Genomic DNA, 27619 nt, shown 5'->3' on the forward strand with positions numbered 1-27619 from the left:
TTTAAAACCCAACTTGACCATTAGATTGGAGTTTAAATTACTATGAGTTTGAGTCATTGAATCATGTGTCTACCTATTCCCAAACTGAAATAAAGCATTATAAGGTGTTGTATTGTAACTTAGTGCTTTTCTACGGAAGAGTCAGCCTTGCCACAATGAAAAGCAACTTGGAAGATTTTTCACTTCCAGGACGTACAAATTAAATAGACATGCCCTACTTTTTAAATACTATACACCCTGCCCTATGGGCATTTAAGTCTTACTTTGGGATTAGGGGTGGCTTCTAAGTATTACAAATGAAGGTTTAGGCCTGTTTTAAGGTTTATTTGGCCAGGTTACATTTGCTGTTTTAAAACTGAACCCTGAGGCTGCAGTGGTGAACTTGAAGGAATGATTTGCATTGTCACTTTAGGTAAGCCAAATATGTTAATCAGGCTTAACCAATTAACTATGTTTTTAGAGGTCAGGGCGCATACACTGGGTGCTGGACAGCAGTGCCCAGCGCTCAGCAAAATTCAGCAAAATGTGAGGGGTGAGCACACAGAAGGCATTTTCTTACAGTGCTTGGAGCGATCTACTGTCAAGGAATTTTCAAGGAATTGTACCTGTGAGAAAGAGATGGAGAGCTCATTAGGCACTGTTAATCCAACAAAACTGCAGCTACCCATGAGTGGCAGACAAGTAACTAATTGGAGGAACTATGAAACCAGCAGAAACCCATGACAGAGAACTGTCCTTTGGTCAAGCTGGACCCTTGTCTTACAGGTTATTTGGAGGAGGGAAAGGCAGATTGGGGCTGATGAGACCCCAGCATATACCATATGGATTCCACCAAGTGGGACTGAGGCCAAATTTCGGAGGCATTGTTTAGCCACCAGAAGCACTTTGTAAGGTCACGTTTTTGTGGTTGGTGTTGGATCAGTAGGTAAACCAAGGTAAATGTATTATTTTCCTAGATGCTGTCATTGGCAGTGGTCCTGTCTGTGAGATCGCAATAACTGGAGAGGAGGAAAAAGGACAGAGATTCATGGACTTGGTCTGTATAGAGACAACATGAAGCCAACTGTGTATATTTTGTAACAAGAGAATTTATAATGCTTCAAAGTGTCCAGTCAAGAGGCCAGAAGTGGATATTAGTGGGGCCTGCAAGGATGGACAATATTAAAGACAATTAATGTATATATTGCTACTGCATGTCAAGAATTACAATATTTTATGTATTCATTCGTAGTAACAGATGGCAGACTTGCTCATGCACTGGTTGCATGTCCTTTCAGTAATGAGTGAGATGGGTTCTGGGTGGTTGGTTGTGGGTGTTCCCTGAATTTTTTTGTCATTGTTAAGCTCTCAGCTCATACCAAAGACAAGACCTACCTATTTGTATGCAATACATCTTTGTGGGTTGATTAAGGACAACAAGAGGATGGTGTCCGGAAGGTGTCCTCACAAGGGTGAGGAGGAGGGAAAGAGATCTGGGCAATGTTCTTGATGATGGGCATGAGTGCTGGCCCATGTCCCTTTCCTGGCTATATCAACCCCAAACATGGAGGACACCCTTCACCTTTCCACCCTTTACCTAGACTCCCAGAATGGATGCCCTTGGAGGGAAGGTTTGGTAAGTAGAGAACTGGGAGTAGCAGAGACAGGAAAGGCAGAAGGAGGAGGAGGACAGATCCATGGCTACATTGGATGAAGGACTCTGTGCAGTTCATGAAAGAGAAGACAAGGAGAAAGGGGAAGAGTGGGGAGAGATGGGTAGCGACAGAGGGAGTACAGAAGATGGAAAGATTGCAAATGAAGAGAGAGAGGAGGGCAGCAAGAGAGAGAAACGGGAAGAGGGAGACAGTCAAGGCTAAATAGGATATCCCTAATGGAGCAGTGGACTTTTCAAATGCACCTCCTATCTGGAACAGAGTCTCGACAAACCTCCAGTTGTCCTCCTGAGACGGTTGATTGTATACGGTTAGTGATGATTTTCAATGAGTGCCTCACTTTACAGCGGGTTCTACACAGTCCTCAAGGTCATCCTTTCTCTGCTTGGCTGGTGGGATCCTTAGTTTCCTCCCTGCAATTGTCTGGTTTTCTCTAAATCCCACAGTGTGTGTTGTCCTCTATGGACCATGTGAGCTAGCAGAGTGTTACAATTGGAGTTCTGATGTTGGTATCCGATCAAGACACAAATATTTTGTGGTGTTTTTGTGATCAATTTCATTTTATTAGTTGTTACATACAATTATCCATTAGAACATGTTTGACTTTCCTGAACTGTGAATTATCTTCTGACAGCCCTGGGGTCTCATGCACTGCCAGGCTATTCAAACTGTTCATACGGGGGCTGGAAAATAATACAATTCTACTCAATCAGAGATGCAAAATCATATTATGTGTATGAGACACATAACTGTGGAGAGGCAGGTTTGTGCATGGTTGACCTTTAGAGAACTTCATTGTGAGGCCGTGTGAAGCTGCCAAATATCCTCTGCAGATCAGTTTTAGCTATTCATGTTGTACAATATACAATGTTCATGTTTATGTTCAATTTTTGCTGCACATGGACACAACCAGGTGTTGGACCCTCCTAGCAGTGAAGGGATGAGTTTATAGTCTGAGATATACAGAGAGGGTATTCCCAATCTAGAGAGAAACCTACAGAAAACTATCTGTTTCTAATTCAAGGCTTCCTGGGGGTGGGAACAAGCATACTTCTGACGGCTGAAGAAGGAAGGGCCTAAAGAAGATGTTAGACTTTTGAATTTTAATGCTAGAAATAATGGGTGTTTTTACAAACATTCCAACTTCACCCCACAAGACTGAATGGCTAAAAGCATTCTTCATTTAATGGGGGAAATCCTTTTCATTTCAGGTTCCTGCAGTTTAATAAATCAACACCAATATTTGTGAGTTTTAACATTCTTTTTGTTTACTTGTAAGATGTGCTTTTCCTACCAGGTGTCCTCGGGTATTACTATCTGGTCTAACTAGAATGATATAACACTTTGGAAAGAATATACACCCCAGCAGTCCAGCACTGGAGCACAGGATGGCAAACACCTCCACAGCCACCATGTACTTCCCCCGTGTGCTCAAGTACGCTGGGATGAAGGAGATCCACACGCTGACAAACACCAGCATACTGAAGGTGATCAGCTTGGCCTCGTTGAAGCTTCCGGGCAGATTTCTTGAGAGAAAGGCCACTATAAAGCTGACTGTGGCTAGGAGGCCCAGATATCCCAGCATGCTGTAGAAGAAGATGGTGTCTCCTTCATTACACTCAAAGATTATCTTCTCATTGTAAGACTTCATGTTTAGTTCTGGAATTGGAGGCGAGTTCACCAGCCAAACAGTGCAGATTACAGTCTGGACTAGTGAACAGAAGAACACAATGCAAATTGGCATCTTTGGTCCCAACCACTTCCTAGCAGAACTACAAGGATGTGTTGCCTTAAATGCAAGAACAACAAGAATAGTCTTAGCAAGAACACAGGAGACACTGATGGAAAAAATAACTCCAAAGATAGGTTGTCGAAGCATGCAGGTGATTGTCTTAGGAGGACCAATAAAGAGGAAAGCGCAGAGGAAGCAGAATTGGAGGGCAAGTAGAAGCAGGTAACTGAGACCTCGGTTGTTGGCTTTCACGATTGGAGTGTGTCTGTATTTGATAAAGATTCCAAAAACACAAATATTGAAGAAGGTCAGGAGGGTGGTTGCAATGGTGAGTGTTTGTCCCAGGGGTTTGTCATAACTTAGATACTCAAATTCTTTTTGGATGCATTGATCATGTCTGTTGTTGGGCCACTGGCTCTCTGGACACTTTAAACATTTGACAGTTCCTGCAAAAGAACAAAATAGTGTTAGGTAAGTAGAAAATAAGGCTGGGACCAAAGGATCAGCTCCACCATCAACAACTACGAGATGCAAAGAAAGGCATTAACTCTCAGACTAGAAGCCAGCCCTAACAAGGCCAAAGAGCTCTTCACCATCGTCAAGGAGTTCTCCAACCCCGCAGCTGCCAAAAAAGATAACATCTTATATCAAGTACTCTGCAACAACCTCTCAAACGTCTTCAAACAGAAAAGTGCCAAAACCTACAACACATTTGACCCACAGCATACTGCTATAAAAGTACAGCAGTATACCCCCCTCATCGCCAAGCAGCAGCTAAACAAATGAAAGTCCCTCTAGAATGAAGATACCACTTCCCTGATGAATACCATCCACTCAGATGCCCACTCACACCCATGCCTCACTTCATAGAAAACCTTGGACGAACAATCATCTCCCCAGAGCACTGCTATCATTAACATCATTAATATCAAGCCTGTAAGGTATCCTCCATATCCTTTGGTTTGCTTATGCTTTTGAGGAAGGTGTTAAAAATTCTTCCATTTGTCGCTAAAAGCCTTATTGTCCAGGCCCTTATCATCTCATGCCTAGACTGTGGTAATGCCTTGTATATTGGATCCCCCAAATATGTGATCAGAAAGTTGCAGGTGGTGCAGAATGCCTCAGCCCGTCTGCTTTTAAATATACCAAGGCTTGCATCAGCCAAATCAGCTGTTTCCTCACTCCACTGGCTTTCCGTTGAACATGCCATAGAGGTTAAAACCTTATACTGTATTCATAGCGCTCTATACAACCAAGGTCCTTCTCTGCTTAGGACATTAGCCTCCCTCTACACACCTACTAGACAGCTTAGGTCCTCGACAGCAGTTCTAGCTCTCATTCCTAGAGTAAAAAAGTCTAGATGGGGTGGGAGCTCTTTGGCTTATCATGGGGCCAAGTTATGGAATTCTCTACCTCTCAGCCTTTGTCTTACCAGGCATGAATTTTCCTTTCGGCGAGCACTAAAATCCTGGCTATTCAGAGCATAACCCTTCAGTTTACCTCTCAGAGTTTCATTCTCAGAGCTGGGAGGCCTACGGGTAGCCACGCGCTCTATAAAAGACCTAACATAACATACCATAACATAGAAAACCTTGGACGAACAATCATCTCCCCAGAGCTCACTGCTATCATTAACACCTCCATAACAAACGCCACCTTCCAGACTTGCTGAAAAAATGCAGAAGTCAACGCCGTATTGAAAAAACCAGCAGTGGACCCCACCACCCTCAGTAGCTACAGACCCATCTGGATTCTGCCTTTTCCAGCTAAAGTAATGGAGAAATCCATCAATACCCAACTCACAGACCACCTAGAACTCCATTAACTCCTAGGCAGTGCTCGGTCTGGCTTTCACACCAACCACAACACAGAAACAGCCCTCACTGTGGCCACCGATGATATCAAAAGCTTCCTCAACCAAGGAGAAATGTACCTACTCATCCTCCTCAAGCTCTCTGCATCTTTCAGTATGGTCTCCCATATCTCACTCATCAGAAAGCTTCAGCATTTGTGTGTCTGCAGATCAGCCTTCAAGTGGATGTCCTCCTTCCTCACAGACAGAAATCAATGAGTTAGACGTCCCTCGTACAACTCAGAACCCAAGAAACTCATCTGCCTAGTCCTTCAAGGATCACCATTCATCCCACAATCCTTCAATGTTTACATGACGCCCATCACAGACATTGTCAGAGCCCACAGCATCAACATAGAATCCTCTGCTGATGACACACAGCTCATCATCTCCCTTAATGACTCAACCAGCAACATCAAAGCAGAATTTGCCAACTGCATGAGCAACATCACTGCTTAGATGAAAAACAACTGCCTCTATTTCAACACAGAGAAAACTGAAGTCCTTATCTTCAAAACCAACCACTCTCCCTGGGACACCTCTAGGTAGCACTCCAAACTTGGCCCCCACCCACCCATGCAGACCATGCCAAGAACCTTTGGATCATCCTGGACTCCAACCTCTCCATGATCAGACACATCAATGCCATCACCTCATCATGCTTCCCGTGAATCCTACACAAGATTTTCAAGTGGATCCCACTTATCACCAGCCAAAACAGTCAACCATGCTCTTATCACAAGTAGTCTTGACTACAGAAACACCCTCTACTATGGAATCCCAGCCCATGTTCTACGCCGACTCCAAACCACAGAATGCTGTCGCCAGACTCATCCTGAGCATACCATGAAATAACCACATCTCTCCACACCTCAACTATGTCCACTTGCACACAGTCCAGGAAAGATTTAAGTTCAAGATACTCACCCACACCTACAAAGCTCTCCAGCATACCTCAACCGGCGCCTCAACTTCTACCAACCCACCGACACCTTCAATCTGCATCGCAGGCAAGAGCACACCTCCCTCACATGAGGACGGCCAAAGCAGAGGGTGCTCCTTCTCACAGTTTACAGCCAAGACCTGGAACAATTTCTGTAACACCACAGAAACATCCTCCTCCCTCATGGACTTCTGAATGAAACTCAAGACATGGCTCTTGCAAACAAAACAGGCATTTTCTCCTCCTCTCCCCTCAGACCTACCCTACTCTACTCCTGGATAATCAGCTGCACTCTTCACATCTACATATCATAACATAATATTAAAAAGATTTGTTTGGCACCATTACATTTCACCTATGGCACATATTGCAGTGAATTGTGCAAACACCGCTACCTCTGTGTCATGAAAGTGACCTTGAAGTGAATGTGTGGTGTATGTGTGAGCAGATGGACTGCAGTGGACATACAACCAAATATAATGGAATCTTAATCACACAATCAATTACACACATCTCAAAAGTGCACCAGTCTCTGCATTGGTTTAATTGGCTTCACATAATCAGCCGGTGGATACCCTGCGCATTGTGCAGGATGCCTGTTACCACACCGGTCCAATACTCCTGTGTAATGCACTCCCTCCTCACATTACACAAGATGCTTCTATCAGACTGCTTACCTTTAAAACAAAGTCCTCTCTGGAGGGAGAACCTCTAAGATACTTGATCATACTGCCTGGAATATTCTCCTCATCTACCTCAGAAAAATCCCTGAATATACGATTGTTTAAGAAAATGAAAGGTTCACTTGTTCTGGTAATTTATGACCAGCACTGTACTTGTCTTAAGTGCCTGTTTTGATTTTAGTGTTGACACTGTCCTAGCACCAAGGTGTTTTGTGTCAGAATATTGTGGATAAAAATATTGTTTCTTGAATATCGCTTAAACAAAAGTCGCTTTAGGTGTTGATTCTCTATTATCAACTTGAATGGGGAATGTTTTTGTAAACAACATAGGGGGCAAAAAATTAAGTCAGGTTACATTCTGTAACTACATTCTGGTACTAGACCGCCTTAGAGTAACTAAATGTGTTTTAGAAATAAATAAAAGATAGCTGCTGTGCATTTGGAGAGATGTAGAGGAAGATTTACCAAGACTTTGCAGCAGTGTTCAGTCACACAAAGTGACACAAAACCAGCAAAGTCCTGAAGGGTGTTTCCTTTCATTCCCACTGCAACCATTATTTTGGGATGACAAAGTGCAGGCTGACTGCAAGAAGATGGGCTACCCCTGGAGTCAGGTTTAAAGAAATGTCCAAGACAGGTCCTTGTCAATAAACCTGCCTCAATTACCTTCTCGCTCACCTTTTCTTTTCAAATATTCAGCTCCACATTTTTACTTGCTCTGAACCTTCGCTGCAGTCAAAGAGAGGATGCAATAGTGAAACAGCAAAGTGCCTTATGAAAGGTCTGAGAACCTTCTGGGGGGGGGCAGGATGGCCCGGAGAACAAACCTAGGTATTTGTGGAAGATGGAAACCCCTAGAAACAAACCCTTCATGAAGAAGGCAGAAGGGAATCTACTCTTAAAGACTGCAGCATATTTCTTCAGCTATGTACATTTATGGAAAGAAACCTCCAAGAACAGACAGAGGATTACGGGCCAGATGTATCAAGAATGCCTTTTGCGAGTCGGAAATAGCGATTTTTAAGAAATCGCTATTTCTGACTCACAAAATGCAATGTATCACATTTGCGATTCGGTAATAGCCATTTCTTAAATATCGCAAATGCCATTACCGAATCGCAAATTGCGATACCGGCCCCATTCGCACCTATGGGCCTGTTGGCCCATATTTGCGATTTTTTTGCATTTCTAAAATTGCGATTTCTTAACTGGAAATCACAATTTTGGAAATGCAAAACCCCAGGGTGCTGGGGGCCTTAGGCCCCCTCTGCTGCACCCCAAATAGTTTTTTAGGACATGTAAGGTGCACACATGCCAAAAGGGCATGTGTGCTTTACATGTACATTTTAAAAATGCATTTTAAAAGCATTTTAAAATTTTGCACATGGTTACCACCAAGTTCAACTTGGTGGTAAAGAGCGATTCCTTAATGCCCAATCCGCATTAAGGAATGGCTTCTTACATGTGCTTAAGTAATCGCAAATAAGGATTCCTTATTTGTGATTTCTTATTTAGAGAGTCGCAATTTGCACTCTCTAAACAGGGTCGCAGTTTTAAGGAATCGCAATTGTAGCGATTCCTTAAAATTGCATTCAGAATGCCTTTGATACATTCTGAAAGGGCTTTTTGCATTTGCAAACGGGCATTCGCACCGTTTGCGAATGCAAAAAGCTTTCATACATCTGGCCCTACATCTCTACCGCAGTGTATTTTAATTATTTTTCTTTCATGATCATTCTTGCTAGAGGGCCTAGAAAGTCACACCAGGTCCTGAAGCTGCTATTGCCTTTGTGCCAAAATCTACTTGGTGTGCAATTCCAGCAGAGGGTGCAGTACCACTGGTCATGGCTAGATGTCCCTGTGGAGCCGACTGAGTTAGTTGTGTCTTGGGGCAATTATCATCCTTCAGCCCCTGAAAAACACAGTGCACTACACGTTTGCAGGCCTGGCAGGGCTGTCAGAATATTATTACAAACAAGGCCCTCAAAACACAAACTCCCCTCAGCTGTAAAAACAAACATTCTAGCTATAAGAGAGGTTACATTGAATGGTGGAAGAGGTTATGTTTTTTGGGCCCCCTCTAACCTAGCATGCCCAGGTGGCCTGTACAGAGAGAGTAGATCATTCTGAATGTTTTGGTGGTGATCCCATTGTCGTAGGACCACCAAAGGCCGAGTTATGGACAAACGTGTTGTAAAAGGAATGCTTGCAAAGCATTATGGGGTGAGTTTCCCTGTGTGCAGTGAATATTGTAGTATCGACTCTCCAGCTGTGCAGGGAGATCGGCTGTTGAGGATTCAATACCTAGGTCGATTTCGTGCTATATAAAGCCACAGAAAAATGTATTTACTGATTATGTAAAGTAAGGACCAAGTGAAGGGCAAATGCGGAAAATTAACCACACAAATGCTTTCTGACAAACATGAGAGGCAGGAGAAATAAAAAAAAACATAGTCCCTCCAAACAACAGAAAAACAATCCAGGCATAATTAAACTGTACTTTGCCGGTGATCCTCAGCCAAGAACAGGAAGTGACCTATTGGCTGCAAACCAGTTACGAGGCGCAAAACAAGAGCCTTCAGCCTATGGTAAGCGTCAGACGGAAGCAAAGTCCTTTACTCATTCCAACAGGTCTTGCAGACAAAGCATGCACACTGTGTAGGGTTGATCGAAAAATTGGAATCTTTGAACTGGAGTAACATTAAAGTTACTTTATATGAGTGTAGATACTCTCTTAAAATGTCCGGTGTCACTATGATCAGTGCCAACGTGTATTATAATGTAATTGCATTAATAAAACACGTAATATCCCTCAGAATGCACTGAAATGCTTTAAGGCAGGTAGCACATTACTCTGGAGCCCAAGATTAATGGTTAATATCCATTTACTCATTCACTTCATGCCACAGTGACTCGCTCGGTCACCTTTTCCTTCTCAATCACTTTCTCATGTACCTTATTCACTCACCTACTGATCCCACTCACTCTCATCTATGCAAACCACATAGTCACCTATCTATCTCATTCACTTGCTTACTTACTGGAAACTCACCACCTATCCCATAATCTTACTTACTCACCTACATATCCCTCGCAGTAGCTTCCTCATCTCATCCACTGACTTAAAAGGAAAACTTGCTGGCCGAGGCAGACTTCACATGGCTTCAGACTCCCACCCACACTCTATCCTCTGATATCAATCACGCAAAGATATCACACCACCCCCCACCTCAGCACCTTGAGACCCTCACGGGTGAGTAGTGCGCTTTACAAATTCTACGATTGATGGATTGATTCCACACAGGGAAAGCAGAGTCCCCTGTGAATATGCCTGTGTTTCTTTATTGTTAGATTTGGCATCCTTGGCGTGGTCTCCCCTAGCTTTTGGCCTCTGTTTCCCAGGTTGTTCATGTATGTGGGACTCTGCTTTTGCTGTTTTTGTTACTCTGGACACTTTACCACCAAGTGCTCATTGTAGAAAGGTAGCCTCTTTCTAGCCTTTTTAACCCCACCTTTGTTCTGTTTGTGAGTATATGTCAGGGTGTTTTTACTGTCTCACTGGGATCCTGCTAGCCAGGACCCTAGTGCTCATAGTGGAAACCCTATTTTGTCAGTGTGTTTTATGTGTCTCACTGGGACCCTGCTAGCCAGGACCCCGGTGCTCATAATTGTGAACTGAATGTGTTCCCTGTGTGGTGCCTAACTGAGGCTCTGCTAATCAGTGCTTATGCTCTCTCTATAAGCTATAGGCTAGTGACCATTTTTACCAATTCTAATTGTCACACTGGAACACCCTTATAATTCCCTAGTATATGGTACATAGGTACCCAGGGTATTGGGGTTCCAGGAGATCTCTATGGGCTGCAGCATTTCTTTTGCCACCCATATGGAGCTCAGACAATTCTTACACAGGACTGCCACTGCAGCCTGAGTAAAATAACATCCACGTTATTTCACAGCCATTTTTCACTGCACTTAAGTAACTTATAAGTCACCTATATGTCTAACCCTCAATTAATGAAGGCTAGGTGCAAAGTTACTAAGGTTAAGGGCACCCTGGCACTAGCAAAGGTACCCCCACATAGTTCAGGGCAATTTCCCTGGACTTTGTGAGTGCGGGGACACCATTACACGTGTGCACTACATATAGGTCAATACCTATATGTAGCTTCACAACGGTAACTCAGAATATGGCCATGTAACATGTTTAAGATCGTGGAACTGGCCCCCCATGCCAAATCTGGTATTGGGGTGCCAATCCCATGCATCCCCGGGGCTCCAGCATGGACCCCTGGTACTACCAAACCAGCTCTCTGGGGTTTTCACTGCAGTTACCGCTGCTACCAACCCACAGGCAGGCTTCTGCCCTCCTGGGGTCTGGGCAGCCCAGTCCCGGGAAGGCAGAACAAAGAATTTCCTCTGAGAGAGGGTGTTATGCCCTCTCCCTTTGGAAATAGGTGTGAAGGGCCTGGGAGGAGTAGCCTCTCCTGGCCTCTGGAAATGCTTTGAAGGGCACAGATGGTGCCCTCCTTGCATAAACCAGTCTTCACTGGTTCAGGGATCCCCCAGCCCCTGCTCTGGCGTGAAACTGGACAAAGGAAAGGGGAGTGACCACTCCCCTGTCCATCACCACCCCAGGTTTGGTGCCCAGAGCTCCTCCAGTGTGTCCCAGACCTCTGCCATCTTGAATGCAGACATGTGAGGGCACAATGGAGGCCTCTGAGTGGCCAGTGCCAGCAGGTGACATCAGAGACCCCTCCTGATAGGTGCTTACCTGACTAGGTGGCCAAATCTCCTCTGAGGGCTATTTAGGGTCTCTCCTGTGGGCTTCTCATCAGATAACGAATGCAAGAGCTCACCAGAGTTCCTCTGCATCTCCCTCTTCGACTTCTGCCAAGGATCGACCGATGACTGCTCCAGGACACCTGCAAAACTGCAAGAAAGTAGCAAGAAGACTACCAGAGACATTGTAGCGCCTAAACCCGCCGGCTTTCGCGACTGTTATCTGGTGGTGCATGCTTTGGGGGCTGTCAGCCTTCACCCTGCACTGGAAGCCAAGAAGAAATCTCCCGTGGGTCAACGGAATCTTCCCCCTGCTAACGCAGGCACCAAACTTCTGTTTCACCGGTCTTCTGGGTCCCCTCTCATCGTAACGAGCGTGGTCCCTGGAACACAGGAGCTGGATCCAAGTGACCCCAACAGTCCAGTTGTCCATCTGTCCAAATTTGGTGGAGGTAAGTCCTTGCCTCCCCAAGCCAGACAGTAATCCTGTGTACTGCATGAACTGCACCTGCTAGGGGTTCTGTGCACTTTTGCAAGGAATCCTTCATGCACAGTGCAGCACAGGTCCCCAGCACTCTGTCCTGCATTGCTCAACTTGCTGAGTTGACCACCGGCTTCGTGGGACCCTCCTTTGTAGTGTTGACACGACTGCTGTGCTCAGTTTTCTTGAACCTGTGTTCAAGTACTTCTGCGGGTGCTGGCTGCTTTTGCATGGGCTCTCTGTATTGCTGAGCGCCCCTTCTGTCTCCTCCTCCAAGGGGCAACTTCCTGGTCCTTCCTGGACCCAGGCAGCACCCATTTTCTTCAACCATGACCTTTGCAGCTAGCAAGGCTTGTTTGCGGTATTTCTGCGTGGAAACAACTCTGCATCCTCCAGCACGCCGTGGGACATTTTCTGTGCAAAGGAGAAGTTCCTGGCATCTTCTGTTGTTGCAGAATCTTCAGCTTCTTCCACCCAGAGGCAGCCATTTTGCACCTTCATCCGGGGTTTAGTGGGCTCCTGCCCCTCATGGACACTTTCGTGACTTTGCAGTCACTTGTGGTCTTTGTAGAATCTCCTATCACAACTTTAGTGTGTTTCTGGGGAAGTAGGGTAACTTTACTCCTACTTTTCAGGGTCTTGGCGTAGGGTATCTTGGACATCCTTAGTGTTTTCTTACACTTCCAACGATCCTCTACACACTACACTAGGCCTGGGGTCCCTAAGTGGTTCGCATTCCACTTTCTTAGTATATGGTTTGTGTTGCCCCTAGGCCTATTGCATCCTATTGTATTCTGCAGTGTTTGCTCTACTTTTCTAACTTTTTACTTACCTGATTTTGGTTTGTGTGTATATTTTGTGTATTTTACTTAAATCCTAAGGGAGTATATCCTCTGAGATATTTTTGGCACATTGTCACTAAAATAAAGTACCTTTATTTTTAGTAACTCTGAGTATTGTGATTCTTATGATATAGTGCTATATGATATAAGTGGTATAGTAGGAGCTTTGCATGTCTCCTAGTTCAGCCTAAGCTGCTGTGCTATAGCTACCTCTATCAGCTCAAGCTGCTAGAATACTACTAATCTACTAATAAGGGATAACTGGAACTGGCACAAGGTGTAAGTACCATCAGGTACCCACTATAAGCCAGGCCAGCCTCCTACACTCATATGTAAAATGAATGTGTTATTGACTTTCCACGATAGTCATATTTGTTTTACTAGTAAGTTCCTAGTACAGTGCACTAGAGGTGCCCAAGGCCTATAAATCAAATGCTAGAAGTGGGCCTGCAGCACTCGTTGTGCCACCTACGTTAGTAGCCCTGTAAACCTGGCTCAGACCTGTCACTACAGTAACTGTGTGTGCAGTTTTAAACTGCCGATTCGACTTGGCAAGTGTACCCACTTGCCAGGCCTAAACCTTCCCTTTTTATACATTTAAGGCACCCCTAAGGTAGGCCCTAGGTAGCCCATGGGCAGGGTGCAGTGTATGGTAAAGGTAGGACATGCGCTTATGTGCTTTACATGTCCTGACTGTGAAATACTGCCAAATTCGGTTTTCACTGTTGCAAGGCCTATCTCTTTCAGAGGTTACAATGGGGGCTGCCTTCAAATATTAATAAAGTGTAGATTTCCTTTGGGAGCAGATAGAAATGTGGAGTTTGGGGTTTCTGAAATCACAATTTAAAAATACATCTTTTAGTAAAGTTTGTTTTAGTTTGTGTGTTTAAATATGCCACTGTTTGCACCTCTCCTCTAGACAGTGACACAAAGGAAGCTGGCGTGTAGCCTGCATATCCTGATGGGCCATCTGGGCTGGAGGGGAGGGCAGGAGTGGTCACTTACAACTGGAAGGGCTGTGTCTGCCCTCACACAATGCCATCTCCAACCCCCTGGTGCGAGTATGGGACCTGGCCTGGGCAAGGCAGGATCTTGAAAACAACAGAGGTTTCTCTTTGAAGTAGGCCTACTTCAAAGGCAGACAGGGGTATAAGAAGAACACCCAAACCCCCAGAAAATCAAATCACTTCTGGAATCAAGAGGAAGAGCTAAAGGAGAAGAACTAAAGAGCTGAAGAGAAGTGCTTCCCCTGCCTGTGGCTGTGCTTTGTTGGGCTGTCCTGCAGTTGCTGCCTCTGCCTGTGAAAGGGGACAAAGACTGAACTTTGTCGTGTATTCCTGCTTGAGAAGAATCTCCAAGGGCTTGGACTGAGCTTGCCTCCTGTTTTTGAAGTCTCTGAGACAACAAAGACTTCTTTCTGCCAGCACTTGGGGTTTCTGCTGAGAGTCCTGCCTGCCAAGTGGTGCCCTAACCTGTCTATGGGCCCTGGAACGGTACAGCTAGTGGAAAAGGACAGAAATCCACACAAAGACTGCAATGCAGGGAAACGTTTGATGCACCCCCCCCTCGCAGCTGATAAACTACGCACCACCGGCCTCACAGCTAAAATCAACACTCCACCTGCACCACAGCTGAAAGATCAACACAACATGGCTGGAGAAATGACGTGCAAAACCCCTAGCGGCTGCAGTTAATGACGCAAGCCCACACGGAGCGTGGTTTGCTGACACCGTGCAACCAGATTTAAACGCAACATTGCTGGGTGCGGAAATTCAACGCAAAGCCTGCATGGACCCAAGGTGCCCATTCGGATCGACGCATCGCTGTCTTGCGGGAGAGAAGAAACAACGCACGCTGACTGACTGGAGGAGGAACGACGCACGTTCTCTCATGCGGGTGAGAAATCGATGGATCGCTGACCTTTTTTGACGCACACTCGACTGTGAGGCTTTATTTTGGAGCTACCCAGGTACTATTGTGAAATAACAGCGTTCTCACTGTTTTCTAAGGCTTAAGACTCTTATTCTTTTTAAAATTCATAACTTGACTTATGTACGTCAGATTTTTGTTGTTTTGGTCTTGTGTTGTTTAGATAAATCATATTTATTTTTCTAATCCTGTGTAGCGTCATTTTGCAGTGTTTTCACTGAGTTACTGTGTCTGTTGGTGCAAATACTTTACACTTTGCTTCTGAAGTTAAGCCTGCCTGCTCGTGCCAAGCTACCTGCAAGGTTAACTGAGGTTGATTCTCCTTTATCCTGACTAGAGTGAGGGTCATTGCTTGGACAGTTTGTAACCTAACTGCAAACCAAAGACCCAATTTCTAACATTGTTGATCAGTTGTGAGGATTAGACTTGTATTTGTCCTTGACATACAGTGATTAAGTGTACACTACTGTTTTCAGTGCAGGCTATTACGTGACCACATACAGCTTGTTTTTGCTTTTTCTCTTTTGGATTGTTTTTTCCAACTTCCAAAATATTTTGCTGATCTTTGATTGACTTTTTGAACTTCATTGGGAACTCTTTTTTCTGCTATGGAACTTGCACTTTTGTTGATTCTTCATCATGTCTCAATCTGGAGATGCTTCAGCTGGAGCTGCTTCTGACTTAGGGTAACTGGAGAGCTATACAGTTGCTCAGTTGAGGCATTATTGAAAAATCTTGCCTGTCCCATTAAGGGCTCTACCAGGAAGCAGGAGCTGCTGAAGGCACTGAGGGTCTGTGTGACAGCCAAGGATGTTGAGGGGCACACAGAGGGGGAGGAGGAGGAGGAGGGTGAGGAGGTGCAATCCATACACAGTGGTATAGAGGGTGGGCCTGTTATGTAGAGGGAGAGAGTATCCAGGGCAGGAGCAGTGTGTCATCCAAGGGTCTGACTCCTGAAGAGTTACAGGACAGGCAGGCAGAGTGGGCTCGCCAGCTGGAGCTGGAAACGTTTAGGATGCAAAGGGAGATGGAAGAAAGGAGGATGGCCACAGAGGAGAAGAAGATACTGCTGGCTTATAAACTCAGCTTGAGGAAGCTGGATCAGAGGGGCCATTCCAGTAGGGATGGTGGCAGCAATATTACAGTGCAGCCTGAGAGGAGGGTGCACATTCCTAAAGACCTTGTGAAGGGAGGATGACATATTCTTGTTGTTCAAGGGGTATGAGTCTGCTTTCCATATGAATCTGGTCCCTGAAGCTCATTGGGGCGGGTCTGTGGAAGCACTTTGAGGTAGAGGTGAGGGATACTCTGACATCCTTAGGGGATACTCAGGGGGCTCACCTATTTTATCATGAAGGATGCCCTACTCACCAGGTATGGTCTGACCCCTTAGCAGTATAAGGACAAGTTTAGGTCCCAAAAGGGAAAGGAATCCCAAACATGGTTGGAGTGTGTTGATTCTTTTTGCAGGTCACTGGATGTTTGTATGAAGGGCAGTAAGGTGACAACGTATGAGGGGCTTTACAATTTAAGTACTTGGGAGCACTTGTACAGCAATCCCAAGACACCCACGGGTGACAGGTTCATCCTGGTCTTGGTGGACCATGCCACCTGGTACCCAGAAGCGATTCCTCTGAGGTCAATCAGTTCCCCTGTGGTAAGTCATGCATTGATGGGGGTTTTTACCTTCATGGGGGTTCCCCAAGGAAGTGGTATCTGATAGGGGTAACAACTTCATATCTACTTACATGAAGTCTCTGTGGCAGCAGTTTGGGGTAATGTATAAGTTCACCACTCCTTACCACCCTCAAAGCAATGGTCTGGTTGGAAGGTTCAACCGCACCTTGAAAGGCATGATCATGGGCCTTTCCATGAGGCGGAAGTGGAATGTCCTCTTTCCATGCCTTCTGTTCGCCTACAGGAAGGTTCCTCAAAAAGGGCTTGAATTTAGTCCTTTTGAATTACTGGCCACCATGTTAGAGGGCCTTTGAGTCTGGTGAAGGAGGGCTTAGAGAAAGCCCCCAGTAAACCTCCCCAAGATGTATTTAGCTAAATGCTGGCCTTCAGAAACCAGACTACCCGTTTCAGAGCTCTTGCACAAGAGAACCTGGAAGCAAGCCAGGCAGACATGAAACAGTGGTATGACCAGAATGCCATTCTGGTCGAGTTTAAGCCTGGGCACAAAGTGCGGGTAATGGCACCAGTGGAACCCAGGGCACTCCAAGACAAGTGGACTGGGCCATTTGAGGTGGTGGAGTGCAAGAGCAAAGTCACCTCCCTGGTGGACTTGCAGACTCCCAGGAACCCCTTAAGGGTCCTGCATGTGTGTAGTGTAGCCATTTTTAATATAGCTTCATGCACGTTAGTTTAACATACTAGGCCGCTGTGCACTTTGCCCTAGATACACATTATTTAGCCTCGTACTGTTATTTTACAACAACCAGTTTTACGGTCTTGTTTTAATTTCCTTCTATCACACTGTTTAGCTTAGTTCAGCACTGTGTTCTCAAATAATGCATTCTTGATCGCCCTGTGCTTCAGTCAAGGTGTCATGACCACACAAACTTGCCAAGTCAAATCAAAGAAGTGCATGAGAAAAGCAAAGAGATATCCTCAGTGGAGACAGCAAAGCCCAAACTGGAAGAAGGTTTGCAGAGTAATCTTGCGCTTATTTCAAAAGAAGAATCAAGAAGAGAAGATCCAAGATGGCCGCTGTGAGTCCTGAAGGTTAGTTAAAGTTCTAGTCTTGCAATCGGTTGGTTGCTAGGTTACGAGTTCCCCAGCTGGAAGCCTTGCACTTCAACTGAGGTCTGACAGGAATCAGCTTTGTGGAGAGAGAGCGCGCTTCAGAACAGAAACTCCTGTGAGGTAAAATTACGTTTGAAGATTATATTACAGAAAACAGATAAATATTGTCAAGGTTTATTCGAAGAGTTTGATAGTAGACCGTTCCCGTGGAAGTCGGCAAGGCTACAGAGTTAATGTATGAATTAACCTTATGTTTACAAGGTTCTTGTTTAAGATATTAAAGTCAAAGAAAAAACGAACTTTAAAAGAGAAAGTATCTACAAATGTCAAGGTTATAAACGAAGGCCAATTTTAAAGGAGAAACGAACTGTTAACAAATAAGCATTTACAAATTCAATGGTAATAAACCAAAATAGAGTTTAAAAGAGAAACAAACTTAAATAAACAAGCATTTACAACTACAAGTTATCAACAGATGTCGAAGTAAGGAAGGAGAAACTAACTGTAATAAACAAGCATTTACAAATACAAGTTATCAACAAATGCCGAAGTAAGAAAGGAGAAACAAACTTTAATAAACAAGCATTTACAAATAGAAGTATTGACAGAAGTCACAATAAGACAGGAGAAATTAAATAACATCAGCTGATTTGAAGAACGCATTATGACCAACTATATATATATATATATATATATATAGCAACACAAAACCAATCTCTAACAAAGGTTGAGAAGTTCTTCCAGAATCAGTAATAAGCATTTTTTTTAAGAAGAGCTATCATTTATAGAGAGAAGCAAGGCTACAGAGAACTCAGGGTGAGTGAAGAAATAATAGAATTAAAGAGAATTAAGTGTTGAGAGTAGAAAGTGAAAAACTGATGTTGTATGTCCCTAGTAATTGCGACTGTGACTCTTGCAGGTGCTGTATCCAATCTTAGATGTGAAGAGGCAGACTGAGTACTGGCGTTCATCATCTCTGTGGCAGTCTCTCTACCATCCCATTCCCCTTTCCCCCTCCGGGGTACTCAGCACGAAGGATTAATATTCGTTGTGAGTAGCTCGGGTCGGGACTGAGGAGTTATCTTCTGCTTCTGAGGAAATCAAATTGAAGTATCCTGACAGATTGAAGTGCCGTCACCCTAATTTTAGGGAAAAAAAAAGATTTCCTCCTGAGCAGAATGGCAGAAGAAATTGATATAAAAGCATTAGCCACCGTTTTGGAAGGGTTACAGAAACAATGAAATAACACCATAGAAGAAACAGTCCAGATAAAACAGCGAATAAATGAGTTAGGGAACACCGCTAAATCAAATGAATCTGTGTTTTCACAAATCCCTAGCCCTTCACAGTCTGCAGGTATATCCACTCAAGTAATTCATGCAGTTTCCCCTATTATTCCTTTGGCTCAACCCGAGCGCTTCGGTGGGGATCCAAATAAGGTGCAGATTTTTCTGACCCAATGCTCATTGCATTTTTTATGTAGACCAGTCATTTTTTCCGAAGACCAGTGCAAAGTGGCATTTATATTGTCTTATCTGACAGGAGATGCGGCTGTATGGTCCATGCCAATAATTTCCAGAAATGATCCTGTTTTATATAATTTCCAAAATTTCAAGGAAGAGTTCTTAAGAATATTTGATCGGCGAACTGCAGCTCAAGCCACTGACAATGAACTACTGGAAATCAGGCAAGGTAATAAATATCTAGTAGCCTATCTGGCTCATTTCAATAAACTCATTGTAGAGACTGCCTGGCCGGAGTCAAAAAGAGGTGCCATATTTTATCGTGGACTGAGAGATGAATTGAAAGATGCCTTAGCACAAGTTCCAAATAGACCCACCGAAATTTCGGAGTTAATTGATCTTGTGTTACAGATTGACCACCGGTTAACTGAACGAAGAGCAGAAAAGAGAAGAGAGTATCGACCATTTCCCCTGAGAATTGATTGTGTAAGAAATGATCATACGAGAGCCGGAGAAGGGATAACGATTGAAGAACCAATGCAAATTGGTTCCATCCGAGGTCCTTTATCTGAGGAAGAAAAAGAGAAAAGAAGAGTGAATCAACTATGTTTATATTGCAGTGCATCTGGGCATTTTGTTAAAAACTGTCCCAAGAAACCCAAAGCTCTTCAGTCGGGAAAAGGCCAGCTTCATCAGTAGAGGGAGTTGCCCTGATGAAAGCAGATACCAAGACAACTCCTTTAGATCAACGAGTGGCGAATACCTTACAAACCGCAGCGCCACATTTGGTACAAACAGTATCAGTTAAGACCCTTGAGAAGGAAATTCAAGGGATCTCAGTTATGATAGACTCTGGAGCTACGGGCAACTTCTGTGATATCAAATACGCTCGTAAAATGGGTATTCGATTTATCAAGAAATCTACTTTGGAAGTAGTAAGAGCTGTGGATGGAACCAATCTTTCTTCAGGACCCATTTCCCATGAGACCGAACCAATTCAGATGCAAGGTTTTGGTGGACATCAGGAGCAGATAATCTTTAATTTGATAGATGCTCCACAATTTCAACTCATTTTGGGTCTGCCCTGGCTTACAGAACATAATCCACAAATTGATTGGAGCAAAAGAACGATCAAGATGAATTCCTCTTACTGCAAAGAGAATTGCTTTCATGATGGAGTGGAAGTGTCCGCCAAGTCCCAAGTGGCCTGTTTATCATCACACTCTTCAGTGATCTGTGCACTAAAGACAGCAGGAATCCCAAAAGAATATGAGGATTTAGTCGCCGTTTTTGATGAAAAGGAGGCTGAGAAATTGCCACCACATCGACCCTACGACTGCAAAATTGAACTGGAGCCAGGTGCGATATTGCCATGTAACAGAATATACCCATTGACCGAAGCAGAGAATCAACATTTAAAGGAGTATTTGGATCAATATCTTGCTAATGGTTTTATTCGTCCTTCTGAATCTCCAGTGTCATCCCCACTATTTTTCATACCAAAGAAGGATGGGAGTCTTCGAACTTGCATTGTTTATCGAGCCCTCAATCAGGTTACCATCAAGAATCGATACCCACTGCCTTTAGTGTCAGTTTTATTAGATCAAGTAAAGAATGCTAGAATCTACACCAAATTGGACCTGCGAGGAGCATATCATTTGATTCGAGTGGCTTCAGGGGATGAATGGAAAACCGCTTTTCGGACTCAATACGGATTATTTGAATATCAAGTGATGCCTTATGGGTTATGCAATGCTCCCGCTGCCTTCCAGCATTTCGTTAATGATATATTACGAGAATTCCTCCACCGGATTGCTGTGGTTTATATAGATGACATTTTAATCTTTTCCGACAATCTACAGGAGCACATTTCCCATGTTTGATCCATCCTCACAAAGTTGCAAGAAAACCATCTCTATGTAAAATTGGAGAAGTGTGCATTTCATGTGGAACGAGTTGAGTTCTTAGGATTCATTTTGTCACCAGAAGGAGTTAGTATGGATCCTGCCAAGATAAAGACAGTGCAACATTGGCCTTCTCCTTGCAATGTCAAAGAGATCCAGAGTTTCTTGGGGTTCGCAAATTTTTATCGAAGATTCATATCCAATTTTTCTCAAACAGTTACACCCATTACTCGATTGTTGAAGAAAGGAGTGAAGTTTGAGTGGACAAAAGAAGCTGAAAATGCTTTTAATTTTTTGAAGAATTCCTTTGTCTCAGCTCCAATCTTGCTCCACCCCAATCCAGATGAGCCATATAATGTGGAGGCAGATGCTTCAGATGTTGCCATAGGAGGTATCCTTTCCCAGCGTGATAAAGATACAGGTCAATTACATCCAGTGGCCTATTTCTCTCGAAAATTAACACCACCAGAGATAAATTATTCAATTGCGGATAAGGAGCTATTGGCAGTCAAAGAAACTTTTCGTGAGTGGAGGCATTACATTTTGGGAGCTAAGCATAAAGTGACCGTTTACACGGACCACCGAAATTTACAGTTTTTAAAATCAGCTAGAACTCTAACAGCTAGACAACTGCGTTGGTCCCTATATTTTGCATGCTTTGATTTTGTTATCACTTTCAGACCAGGAAAAGTAAATGGGAAGGCAGGTGCTCTATCTCGAATTGATACCGGTGCAGTTAAAGAGACTCCAGAAAAAGAAATGATTTTTCCACAGGAGAAGTTCATATCTGCCATATTGTATGAAAATGTAACCAAAGAAATTCAAGAAACCTTAACATTCGATGGAATGCTGAAGTGGTCCAAAGAAGGCCAAGGAAGAGAAATCAAAAAAGGTTTGCCATACTTTAAAGGTGCACTGTTTGTTCAGACTGTGGAGCTGCAAGAAAAAATTCTTCAGGCTTATCATGACGATCAATTGGCTGGACACAAAGGAATTCAAAAGACTCAAAATCTAATACAAAGAGAATTTTGGTGGCCAAAAATGAAAACTCAGATAAGACAATATGTGTCAACTTGTGACAAATGTCAAAGAGGGAAATCAAATAGAACAGCTTCACAAGGTCTGTTAAGACCTTTGCCCACTGCACCCCATGCCTGGCATACTGTTACTATGGATCTTATAGTGGACCTCCCTAGTAGCCAAGGTTTTAACACTATCCTAGTTTTTGTAGACACTTTCACTAAAATGGCACATTTTATTCCTTTGAAATAAATCCCTCGAGCCCCACAGGTTGCACAGTTGTTTACACAACACATAGTACGCGCCCATGGTATCCCAAAAATTCTAGTTTCAGACAGGGGGTCCCAATTTGTTTCTCGCTTTTGGAAGGCCTTTAGTAAAAGATTAGGAATTGATTCTCGTTACTCTACCAGTTACCATCCTGAAACCGATGGGCAAACAGAGAGAGTGAATCAAGAGTTAGAACAGTATTTAAGACTCAATTTATTTGATAAAGAGAAGGAATGGCCCGAGTTAATGTGGGCAGCTGAATTTGCTTACAATAATGCTGTTCATTCCACCACTGGGTTCACCCCCTTTTATCAGAACCATGGTAGACATCCTAATGTAATGTTGGGTAAAGAAGATGATTCAGTGCCTGCAGTAGAAGAGATGGTGAGGGATTTGCAGACCACGTTAGTTAGGGCTAGAAAAAACATCATTCAAGCAAAAGACTCATATAAGACTCAGGCTGATAGAAAAAGAAGAGAGAGCCCCATTTATTCGAAAGGAGACAAAGTTTGGTTATCCACTCGTCATTTACGTCTCAAAGGAAATCGCAAATTTCAGCCACGATTTATAGGCCCATTCAAAGTTGACAAGATGAATAAATCCAGTGGCAGTTAAATTGCAGTTGCCAGCTCATCTAAAGATACATCCTGTTTTCCATGTCTCCTTGTTAAAGAACAGTCTTCCAAATTTACGTCAAAACTCCCCTCCAATTCCTATCCAGATTAGCTGTGCAGAAGAGTATGAGGTCAATCAAATCTTAGATTCCAAAATCCGTAATGGCCAGCTTTATTATCTAATTGATTGGAAAGGTTATGGTCCAGAGGAACGATCCTGAGAGCCGCACGAGTATGTACATGCTTCAAGATTAGTGAGAAACTTTCATAGAACCTACCCAAGCAAACCTAAATTGGAGAACTGTTCCTTGAGGGGGAGTACTGTCATGACCACACAAACTTACCAAGTCAAATCAAAGAAGTGTATGAGAAAAGCAAAGAGATATCCTCAGTGGAGACAGCAAAGCCCAAACTGGAAGAAGGTTTGCAGAGTAATCTTGCGCTTATTTCAAAGGAAGAATCAAGAAGAGAAGATCCAAGATGGCCGCTGTGAGTCCTGAAGGTTAGTTACAGTTCTAGTCTTGCAATCGGTTGGTTGCTAGGTTACGAGCTCTCCAGCTGGAAGCCTTGCACTTCAACTGAGGTCTGACAGGAATCAGCTGTGTGGAGAGAGAGCGCGCTTCAGAACAGAAACTCCTGTGAGGTAAAATTACATTTGAAGATTATATTACAGAAAACTGATAAATATTGTCAAGGTTTATTCGAAGAGTTTGATAGTAGACCGTTCCCGTGGAAGTCGGCAAGGCGACAGAGTTAATGTATGAATTAACCTTATGTTTACAAGGTTCTTGTTTAAGATATTAAAGTCAAAGAAAAAACGAACTTTAAAAGAGAAAGTGTCTACAAATGTCAAGGTTATAAACGAAGGCCAATTTTAAAGGAGAAACGAACTGTTAACAAATAAGCATTTACAAATTCAATGGTAATAAACCAAAATAGAGTTTAAAAGAGAAACAAACTTAAATAAACAAGCATTTACAACTACAAGTTATCGACAGATGTCGAAGTAAGGAAGGAGAAACTAACTGTAATAAACAAGCATTTACAAATACAAGTTATCAACAAATGTCGAAGTAAGAAAGGAGAAACAAACTTTAATAAACAAGCATTTACAAATACAAGTATTGACAGAAGTCACAATAAGACAGGAGAAATTAAATAACATCAGCTGATTTGAAGAACGCATTATCACCAACTATATATATATATATATATATATAGCAACACAAAACCAATCTCTAACAAAGGTTGAGAAGTTCTTCCAGAATCAGTAATAAGCATTTTTTTTAAGAAGAGCTATCATTTATAGAGAGAAGCAAGGCTACAGAGAACTCAGGGTGAGTGAAGAAATAATAGAATTAAAGAGAATTAAGTGTTGAGAGTAGAAAGTGAAAAACTGATGTTGTATGTCCCTAGTAATTGCGACTGTGACTCTTGCAGGTGCTGTATCCAATCTTAGATGTGAAGAGGCAGACTGAGTACTGGCGTTCATCATCTCTGTGGCAGTCTCTCTACCATCCCATTCCCCTTTCTCCCTCAGGGGTACTCAGCACGAAGGATTAATATTCGTTGTGAGTAGCTCGGGTCGGGACTGAGGAGTTATCTTCTGTTTCTGAGGAAATCGAATTGAAGTATCCTGACAGATTGAAGTGCTGTCACCCTAATTTTAGGGAAAAAAAAAAGATTTCCTCCTGAGCAGAATGGCAGAAGGAATTGATATAAAAGCATTAGCCACCGTTTTGGAAGGGTTACAGAAACAATTAAATAACACCATAGAAGAAACAGTCCAAATAAAACAGCGAATAAATGAGTTAGGGAACACCGCTAAACCAAATGAATCTGTGTTTTCACAAATCCCTAGCCCTTCACAGTCTGCTGGTATATCCACTCAAGTAATTCATGCAGTTTCCCCTATTATTCCTTTGGCTCAACCCGAGCGCTTCGGTGGGGATCCAAATAAGGCGCAGATTTTTCTGACCCAATGCTCATTGCATTTTTTATGTAGACCAGTCATTTTTTCCGAAGACCAGTCCAAAGTGGCATTTATATTGTCTTATCTGACAGGAGATGCGGCCGCATGGTCCATGCCAATAATTTCCAGAAATGATCCTGTTTTATATAATTTCCAAAATTTCAAGGAAGAGTTCTTAAGAATATTTGATCGGCGAACTGCAGCTCAAGCCACTGACAATGAACTACTGGAAATCAGGCAAGGTAATAAAGATCTAGTAGCCTATCTGGCTCATTTCAATAAACTCATTGTTGAGATTGCCTGGCCGGAGTCAAAAAGAGGTGCCATATTTTATCGTGGACTGAGAGATGAATTGAAAGATGCCTTAGCACAAGTTCCAAATAGACCCACCGAAATTTCGAAGTTAATTGATCTTGTGTTACAGATTGACCACCGGTTAACTGAACGAAGAGCAGAAAAGAGAAGAGAGTATCGACCATTTCCCCTGAGAATTGATCGTGTAAGAAATGATCATACGAGAGCCGGAGAAGGGATAACGATAGAAGAACCAATGCAAATTGGTTCCATCCGAGGTCCTTTATCTAAGGAAGAAAAAGAGAAAAGAAGAGTGAATCAACTATGTTTATATTGCGGTGCATCTGGACATTTTGTTAAAAACTGTCCCAAGAAACCCAAAGCTCTTCAGTCGGGAAAAGGCCAGCTTCATCAGTAGAGGGAGTTGCCCTGATGAAAGCAGAACCCAAGACAACTCCTTTAGATCAACGAGTGGTGAATACCTTACAAACCGCAGCACCACATTTGGTACAAACAGTATCAGTTAAGACCCTTGAGAAGGAAATTCAGAGGGTCTCAGTTATGATAGACTCTGGAGCTACGGGCAACTTCTGTGATATCAAATACGCTCGTAAAATGGGTATTCGATTTATCAAGAAATCTACTTTGGAAGTAGTAAGAGCTGTGGATGGAACCAATCTTTCTTCAGGACCCATTTCCCATGAGACCATACCAATTCAGATGCAAGGTTTTAGTGGACATCAGGAGCAGATAATCTTTAATTTGATAGATGCTCCACATTTTTAACTCATTTTGGGTCTGCCCTGGCTTACAGAACATAATCCACAAATTGATTGGAGCAAAAGAACGATCAAGATGAATTCCTCTTAATGCAAAGAGAATTGCTTTCATGATTGAGTGGAAGTGTCCACCAAGTCCCAAGCGGCCTGTTTATCATCACACTTTTCCGTGATCTGTGCACTAAAGACAGCAGGAATCCCAAAAGAATATGAGGATTTAGTCGCCGTTTTTGATGAAAAGGAGGCTGAGAAATTGCCACCACATCGACCCTACGACTGCAAAATTGAACTGGAGCCAGGTGCGATATTGCCATGTAGCAGAATATACACATTGACCGAAGCAGAGAATCAACATTTAAAGGAGTATTTGGATCAATATCTTGCTAATGGTTTTATTCATCCTTCTGAATCTCCAGTGTCATCCCAACTATTTTTCATACCAAAGAAGGATGGGAGTCTTCGAACTTGCATTGATTATCGAGCCCTCAATCAGGTTACTATCAAGAATCGATACCCACTGCCTTTAGTGTCAGTTTTATTAGATCAAGTAAAGAATGCTAGAATCTACACCAAATTGGACCTGCGAGGAGCATATCATTTGATTCGAGTGGCTTCAGGGGATGAATGGAAAACCGCTTTTCGGACTCGATACGGATTATTTGAATATCAAGTGATGCCTTATAGGTTATGCAATGCTCCCGCTGCCTTCCAGCATTTCGTTAATGATATATTACGAGAATTCCTTGACCGGATTGCCGTGGTTTATATAGATGACATTTTAATCTTTTCCGACAATCTACAGGAGCACATTTCCCATGTTCGATCCATCCTCACAAGGTTGCAAGAAAACCATCTCTATGTAAAATTGGAGAAGTGTGCATTTCATGTGGAACGAGTTGAGTTCTTAGGATTCATTTTGTCACCAGAAGGAGTTAGTATGGATCCTGCCAAGATAAAGACAGTGCAACATTGGCCTTCTCCTTGCAATGTCAAAGAGATCCAGAGTTTCTTGGGGTTCGCTAATTTTTATCGAAGATTCATATCCAATTTTTCTCAAACAGTTACACCCATTACTCGATTGTTGAAGAAAGGAGTGAAGTTTGAGTGGACAAAAGAAACTGAAAATGCTTATGATTTTTTGAAGAATTCCTTCGTCCCAGCTCCAATCTTGCTCCACCCCAATCCAGATGAGCCATATTATGTGGAGGCAGATGCTTCAGATGTTGCCATAGGAGGTATCCTTTCCCAGCGTCATAAAGATACAGGTCAATTACATCCAGAGGCCTATTTCTCTCGAAAATTAACACCACCAGAGATAAATTATTCAATTGCGGATAAGGAGCTATTGGCAGTCAAAGAAACTTTTCGTGAGTGGAGGCATTACATTTTGAGAGCTAAGCATAAAGTGACCGTTTACACGGACCACCGAAATTTACAGTTTTTAAAATCAGCTCGAACTCTAACAGCTAGACAACTGCGTTGGGCCCTATATTTTGCAGACTTTGATTTTGTTATCACTTTCAGACCAGGAAAAGTAAATGGGAAGGCAGATGCTCTATCTCGAATTGATACCGGTGCAGTTAAAGAGCCTCCAGAAAAAGAATTGATTATTCCACAAGAGAAGTTCATATCTGCCATATTGTATGAAAATTTAACCAA

General features: G+C 43.1%; 1 protein-coding gene across 1 annotated transcript in view; it reads right to left on the reverse strand.

Annotated features, from left to right (window-relative positions):
- Positions 1-2904: 2904 nt before the first annotated feature.
- Positions 2905-27619, reverse strand: part of LOC138249000 (extracellular calcium-sensing receptor-like) — a 224551-nt gene continuing 199836 nt past the window's right edge. Inside the window, exon 6 of the mRNA XM_069203055.1 lies at positions 2905-3830. Within this exon, the coding sequence (XP_069059156.1) occupies positions 2905-3830 (926 nt within the window). The remainder of the gene's footprint in view (positions 3831-27619) is intronic.

The sequence above is a fragment of the Pleurodeles waltl genome, chromosome 8, assembly GCF_031143425.1.
Source record: "Pleurodeles waltl isolate 20211129_DDA chromosome 8, aPleWal1.hap1.20221129, whole genome shotgun sequence".
Classification (NCBI taxonomy): domain Eukaryota; kingdom Metazoa; phylum Chordata; class Amphibia; order Caudata; family Salamandridae; genus Pleurodeles; species Pleurodeles waltl.